The sequence below is a fragment of the Mya arenaria genome, chromosome 14, assembly GCF_026914265.1.
Source record: "Mya arenaria isolate MELC-2E11 chromosome 14, ASM2691426v1".
NCBI classification, from domain to species: domain Eukaryota; kingdom Metazoa; phylum Mollusca; class Bivalvia; order Myida; family Myidae; genus Mya; species Mya arenaria.
This window is the reverse complement of record NC_069135.1, coordinates 8138943-8146917: the sequence shown is the minus strand read 5'-3', so window position 1 is coordinate 8146917 and position 7975 is coordinate 8138943. Positions and strand designations below refer to the sequence as shown.

At 43.8% G+C, this 7975-nt stretch overlaps 1 protein-coding gene across 1 annotated transcript; it reads right to left on the bottom strand.

Moving 5' to 3' along the window:
- Nucleotides 1–389: 389 nt before the first annotated feature.
- LOC128217496 (uncharacterized) lies at nt 390–7431 on the bottom strand. The gene is made up of 2 exons (XM_052924657.1): nt 7334–7431; nt 390–516 (listed from the first exon to the last, which is right to left on the bottom strand). The coding sequence occupies exons 1-2, from the start codon at nt 7429–7431 to the stop codon at nt 390–392; spliced, it is 225 nt and encodes a 74-aa protein (XP_052780617.1).
- Nucleotides 7432–7975: the final 544 nt, after the last annotated feature.

Here is a 7975-nt window from a genome sequence, read left to right as displayed (position 1 = left end):
CAATAGCAATAACTGTTATTGCCCAAAACAAAGCATCGGGTGGGGTTTGTACGCAAGAGAACGGTATTAAATAGTTGTTTTGAAGCAAAAAATGCATTGAGTGAGTCGGGAAGCCTAGTAAGAACGTGCATTGTTTTCACGAGATATTTTAATACAGACATTGTTTTGATCCAAAACAAGCGTTTTCGTAAACGAGCAATTGCTCTTCATTCGGTGCACAAGGTCGTTTCTAAAAATTATCGTTGAAACATATAGAAAACAGTGGTAATACTCACCGAGTCGAGGACGTTTATCACTCAAACCAATGAACCGGGAAGCATGGACGCACCTGACATTACTGCCCTTGAATATTGACAAACAAAAAACATTTTATCTATGTAACTGCGACATCAAATCTTAGGTACAGTATACACAACTTGTCTAGGTACAATATGCACAACCAGCCAAGGTACAATATACACAACTTGTCTAGATACAGTATACACAACTTGTCTAGGTACAATATGCACAACTTGCCTAGGTACAATATACACAACCAGCCAAGGTACAATATGCACAACTAGCCTAGGTACAATATACACAACTTGTCTAGGTACAGTATGCCCAACTAGCCTAGGTACAGTATACACAACTTGTCTAGGTACAGTATGCCCAACTAGCCTAGGTACAGAGTGCACAACTTGCCTAGGTACAAAATGCACAACTTGCCTAGGTACAGTATACACAACTTGTCTAGGTACAGTATGCCCAACTAGCCTAGGAACAGAGTGCACAACTTGCCGAGGTACAAAATGCACAACTTGCCTAGGTACAGTGTACGCAACTTGCCGAGGTACAGAGTGCACAACTCGCCGAGGTACAGTGTGCACAACTTGCCATGGTACATTGTGCACAACTTGCCTTGGTACAACATGCAAAACTTGTCTAGGTACAGTGTGCACAACTTGCCTAGGTACAGTATGCACAACTTGCCCAGGTACAGTGAGAACAACCTGCCTAGGTACAGTGTGCACAACTTGCCTAGGTACAGTATACACAACTTGTCTAGGTACAGTATGCATAACTTGTCTTGGTACAGTTTACCCAACTAGCCTAGGTACAATATGCCCAACTAGCCTAGGTACAGTATGCCCAACTAGCCTAAGTACAGTATGCACAACTTGCCTAGGTACATTATGCACAACTCCATTATGTACAGTGTGCACAACTTGCCTAGGTACAGTATACACAACTCCATTATGTACAGTGTGCACAACTTGCCTAGGTACATTATACACAGCTTCATTATGTACAGTGTGCACAACTTGCCTAGGTACAGTATACACAACTTCATTATGTACAGTGTGCACAATTTGCCTAGGGACAGTAGGCACAACTTGTCTAGGTACAGTGTGCACAACTTGCCTAGGTACAGTTTGCGCAACTTGCCTAGGTACAGAGTGCACAACTCGCCGAGGTACAGTGTACACAAATTGCCGAGCTCCAGAGTGCACAACTAGCCTCGGTACAGTGTGCACAACTTGCCGAGGTATATTGTGCACAACTTGCCGAGGTACAGTATGCACAACTTGCCGAGGTACAAAATGCACAACTTTTCTAGGTACAGTGTGCACAACTTGCCGAGGTACAGTATGCACAACTTGCCGAGGTACAAAATGCAAAACTTGTCTAGGTACAGTGTGCACAACTCGCCGAGGTACAGTGTACACAACTTGCCGAGGTCCAGAGTGCACAACTAGCCTAGGTACAGTGTGCACAACTTGCCTAGGTACAGTATGCACAACTTGTCTAGGTACAGTATGCACAACTTGTCTAGGTACAGTATGCACAACTTGTCTTGGCACCGTTTGCACAACTTACCTAGTTACAGTATGCACAACTTGCCTAGGTAGAGTATGCACAACTTGCCGAGGTACACTATGCACAACTCCATTATGTACAGTGTGCACAACTTGCCTAGGTACAGTATACACAACTCCACTATGTAAAGTGTGCACAACTTGCCTAGGTACAGTATACACAGCTTCATTATGTACAGTGTGCACAACTTGCCTAGGTACAGTATACACAACTTCATTATGTACAGTGTGCACAATTTGCCTAGGTACAGTAGGCACAACTTGTCTAGGTACAGTGTGCACAACTTGCCTAGGTACAGTTTGCGCAACTTGCCTAGGTACAGTATACACAACTCCATTATGTACAGTGTGCATAACTTGCCTAAGTACAGTATACACAACTTCATTATGTACAGTGTGCACAATTTGCCTAGGTAAAATATGCACAGTTTGTCTAGGTACAGTGTGCACAACTTGCCTAGGTACAGTTTGTGCAACTTGTCTAGGTACAGTATGCACAACTTCATTATGTACAGTGTGCACAACTAGCCTAGGTACAGTTTACACAAATTCATTATGTACAGTGTGCACAACTTGCCAAGGTACAGTATACACAACTTCATTATGTACAGTGTGCACAACTTGTCTTGGTACAGTATGCAAAACTGCCCAACTAGCCTAGGTACAGTGTCCACAACTTGTCTAGGTACAATATGCACAACATTCCTAGGTACAGTATGCACAACTTGCCTAGGTACAGTATTCACAACTTGCCTAGGTACAGTTGCACAACTTGCCTAGGAACAATATGCACAACTTGCCTAGGTACAGTATGCACAACTAGCCTAAGTACAGTATGTACAACTTGGCTTGGTACAGTATGCTCAACTTGCCTCGGTACAATATATCCAACTAGCGTAGGTACAGTATGCCCAACTAACCTAGGTACAATATACCGAACTAGCCTAGGTACAGTATGCCAAACTAGCCTAGGTACAATATGCCCAACTAGCCTAGGTACAATATGCCCAACTAGCCTAGGTACAGTATTCACAACTTGCCTAGGTACAGTTGCACAACTTGCCTAGGTTCAGTATGCACAACTTGCCTAGGTACAGTATGCACAACTTGGCTTGGTAGAGTATGCCCAACTAGCCTCGGTACAATATATCCAACTAGCGTAGGTACAGTATGCCCAACTAACCTAGGTAAAATATACCGAACTAGCCTAGGTACAGTATGCCCAACTAGCCTAAGTACAGTATGCCCAACTAGCCTAGGTAAAATATGCCCAACTAGCCTAGGTACAGTATGCCCAACTAGCCTAAGTACAATATGCCCAACTAGCCTAGGTACAATATGCCCAACTAGCCTAGGTACAGTATGCCCAACTAGCCTAGGTAAATATGCCCAACTAGTCTAGGTACAATATGCCCAACTAGCCTAGGTACAACATGCCCAACTAGCCTAGGTACAATATGCACAACTAGCCTAGGTACAGTATGCACAACTAGCCTAGGTACAATATGCACAACTAGCCTAGGTACAATATGCCCAACTAGTCTAGGTACAATATGCCCAACTAGCCAAGGTGCAGTATGCCCAACTAGCTTAAGTACAGTATGCACAACTAGCCTAGGTACAGTATGCCCAACTACCCTAGGTACAGTATGCCATACTTCCTAGGTACAGTATGTCAAACTTGCCTAGGTACAGTAAGCCCAACTAGACTAGGTACAGTATGCCCAACTAGCCTAAGTACAGTATGCACAACTAGCCTAGTACAGTATACACAACTTGCCTAGGTACAGTATGCCCAACTAGCCTAAGTACAATGTGCAAAACTTGCCCAGGTACAGTATACACAACTTGCCTAGGTACAGTATGCACAACTTGCCTAGGTACAGTATACACATCTTGCCGAGGTACAGTGTGCACAACTTGCCGAGGTACAGTATGCACAACTTGCCTAGGTACAGTGTGCACAACTTGCCGAGGTACAGTATGCACAACTTGCCTAGGTACAGTGTGCACAACTTGCCGAGGTACAATATATCCAACTAGACTAGGTACAGTGTGCCCAACTAGCCAAGGTACAATATACCCAACTAGCCTAGGTACAGTATGCCCAACTAGCCTAAGTACAGTATGCCCAACTAGCGTAGGTACAATATGCCCAAATAGCCTATGTTCAGTATGCCCAACTAGTCTAAGTACAATATGCCCAACTAGCCTAGGTACAATATGCCCAACTAGCCTAGGTACAGTATGCCCAACTAGCCTAGGTACAATATGCCCAACTAGTCTAGGTACAATATGCCCAACTAGCTTAGGTACAGTATGCCCAACTAGCCTAGGTACAATATGCCCAACTATCTTAGGTACAGTATGCCCAACTAGCCTAGGTACAATATGCCCAACTAGCCTAGGTACAGTATGCACAACTTGCCTAGGTACAAAATGCACAACATGCCTAGGTACAGTATGCACAACTAGCCTAGGTACAGTATGAACAACTAGCCTAGGTACATAATGCACAACTAGCCTAGGTACTGTATGCACAACTAGCCTAGGTACAAAATGCACAACTTGCCTAAGTACAGTATGCACAACTTGCCTAGGTACAGTATGTCCAACTTGCCGAGTTACAGTGTGCACAACTTGCCGAGGTACAGTATACACAACTTGCCTAGGTACAGTATGCACAACTAGCCTAGGTACAGTATGCACAACTAGCCTAGGTAGAGTATGCACAACTAGCCTAGGTACAAAATGCACAACTAGCCTAGGTACAGTATGCACAACTAGCTTTGGTACAAAATGCACAAATTGCCTAGGTACAGTATGCACATCTTGCCTAGGTACAAAATGCACAACTTGTCTAGGTACAGTATGCACAACTTTCCTAGGTACAACATGCACAATTTGCCGATGTATTGTATGCACAACTTGCCTAGGTACAGTGCCCACAACTTGCTTCAGTAAAATATGCACAACTTGTCTAGATACAATATGCACATCTTGTCTAGGTACAATATACAGAACTTGTCTAGGTACAGTATGCACAACTTGCCTAGGTACAAAATGTACAACTTGCCTAGGTACAGTATGCACAACTTGCCTAGGTACAGTGTCCACAACTTGCTTAAGTACAATATGCACAACTTGCCTAGGTACAGTATGCACAACTTGCCTAGGTACAGTATGCACAACTAGCCTAAGTACAGTATGTACAACTTGGCTTGGTACAGTATGCTCAACTTGCCTCGGTACAATATATCCAACTAGCGTAGGTACAGTATGCCCAACTAACCTAGGTACAATATACCGAACTAGCCTAGGTACAGTATGCCAAACTAGCCTAGGTACAATATGCCCAACTAGCCTAGGTACAATATGCCCAACTAGCCTAGGTACAGTATTCACAACTTGCCTAGGTACAGTTGCACAACTTGCCTAGGTTCAGTATGCACAACTTGCCTAGGTACAGTATGCACAACTTGGCTTGGTAGAGTATGCCCAACTAGCCTCGGTACAATATATCCAACTAGCGTAGGTACAGTATGCCCAACTAACCTAGGTAAAATATACCGAACTAGCCTAGGTACAGTATGCCCAACTAGCCTAAGTACAGTATGCCCAACTAGCCTAGGTACAATATGCCCAACTAGCCTAGGTACAGTATGCCCAACTAGCCTAAGTACAATATGCCCAACTAGCCTAGGTACAATATGCCCAACTAGCCTAGGTACAGTATGCCCAACTAGCCTAGGTAAATATGCCCAACTAGTCTAGGTACAATATGCCCAACTAGCCTAGGTACAACATGCCCAACTAGCCTAGGTACAATATGCACAACTAGCCTAGGTACAGTGTGCACAACTTGCCGAGGTACAGTATGCACAACTTGCCTAGGTACAGTGTGCACAACTTGCCGAGGTACAATATATCCAACTAGACTAGGTACAGTGTGCCCAACTAGCCAAGGTACAATATACCCAACTAGCCTAGGTACAGTATGCCCAACTAGCCTAAGTACAGTATGCCCAACTAGCGTAGGTACAATATGCCCAAATAGCCTATGTTCAGTATGCCCAACTAGTCTAAGTACAATATGCCCAACTAGCCTAGGTACAATATGCCCAACTAGCCTAGGTACAGTATGCCCAACTAGCCTAGGTACAATATGCCCAACTAGTCTAGGTACAATATGCCCAACTAGCTTAGGTACAGTATGCCCAACTAGCCTAGGTACAATATGCCCAACTATCTTAGGTACAGTATGCCCAACTAGCCTAGGTACAATATGCCCAACTAGCCTAGGTACAGTATGCACAACTTGCCTAGGTACAAAATGCACAACATGCCTAGGTACAGTATGCACAACTAGCCTAGGTACAGTATGAACAACTAGCCTAGGTACATAATGCACAACTAGCCTAGGTACTGTATGCACAACTAGCCTAGGTACAAAATGCACAACTTGCCTAAGTACAGTATGCACAACTTGCCTAGGTACAGTATGTCCAACTTGCCGAGTTACAGTGTGCACAACTTGCCGAGGTACAGTATACACAACTTGCCTAGGTACAGTATGCACAACTAGCCTAGGTACAGTATGCACAACTAGCCTAGGTAGAGTATGCACAACTAGCCTAGGTACAAAATGCACAACTAGCCTAGGTACAGTATGCACAACTAGCTTTGGTACAAAATGCACAAATTGCCTAGGTACAGTATGCACATCTTGCCTAGGTACAAAATGCACAACTTGTCTAGGTACAGTATGCACAACTTTCCTAGGTACAACATGCACAATTTGCCGATGTATTGTATGCACAACTTTCCTAGGTACAGTGCCCACAACTTGCTTCAGTAAAATATGCACAACTTGTCTAGATACAATATGCACATCTTGTCTAGGTACAATATACAGAACTTGTCTAGGTACAGTATGCACAACTTGCCTAGGTACAAAATGTACAACTTGCCTAGGTACAGTATGCACAACTTGCCTAGGTACAGTGTCCACAACTTGCTTAAGTACAATATGCACAACTTGCCTAGGTACAGTATGCACAACTTGCCTAGGTACAGTATGCACAACTAGCCTAGGTACAATATGCCCAACTAGCCTAGGTACAATATGCCCAACTAGCCTAGGTACAGTATGCCCAACTATCCTAAGTACAGTATGCACAACTTGCTTAGGTACAGTATACACAACTTGCCTAGGTACAGTATGCCCAACTAGCCTAAGTACAGTATGCACAACTTGCCCAGGTACAGTATACACAACTTGCCTAGGTACAGTATGCACAACTTGTCTAGGTACAGTATGCACAACTGGCCCAGGTACAGTATGCACAACTTGCCTAGGTATAGTATGCACAACTTGCCTAAGTACAGTATGCACAACTTGCCCAGGTACAGTTTGCACAACTTGCCGAGGTACAGTATGCACAACTTGCCTGGGTACAGTATGCACAACTTGCCTAGGTACAGTGTCCACAACTTGCTTAGGTACAATATGCACAACTTGTCTAGGTACAATATGCGCATCTTGTCTAGGTACAATATACACAACTTGCATAGGTACAGTATGCACAACTTGCCAAGGTACAGTATGCACAACTCACCTAGGTACAGTATACACAACTTGCCTAGGTACAGTATGCACAACTTGTTTAGGTACGGTATGCACAACTTGACTAGGTACAGTATGCACAACTTGACTAGGTACAGTATGCACAACTTGCCCATGTACAGTATGAACAACTTGCCGAGGTACAGTATGCACAACTTGCCGAGTTACAGTATACACAACTTGCCTAGGTACAGTATACATAACTTGCCTAGGTACAGTATGCACAACTTGCCGAGGTTCAAAATGCACAACTTGTCTAGGTGCAGTATGCACAACTTGTATTGGACAGTGTCCACAACTTGTCTAGGTACAATATGCACAACGTTTCTAGGTACAGTGTCCACAACTTGCTTAAGTACAATATGCACAACTTTTCTAGGTACAGTATGCACAACTTGTTTAGGTACAAAATGCACATCTTGCATAGGTGCAGTATGCACAACTTGCCTAGGTACAGTATGAACAATTAGCCTAGGTACGGTATGCACAA

What these genes read in the sequence shown, in the direction of transcription:
- LOC128217496 (XM_052924657.1), bottom strand. Translation starts at nt 7,431, where the DNA reads ATGCAAGTTGTGTATATTGTACCTAGACAAGATGCGCATATTGTACCT. An exon ending in GTTGTGGACACTGTACCTAG is followed by an intron (nt 517 to 7,333) that starts GCAAGTTGTGCA and finishes TATTGTACCTAG; the next exon opens with GCAAGTTGTGCATATTGTAC.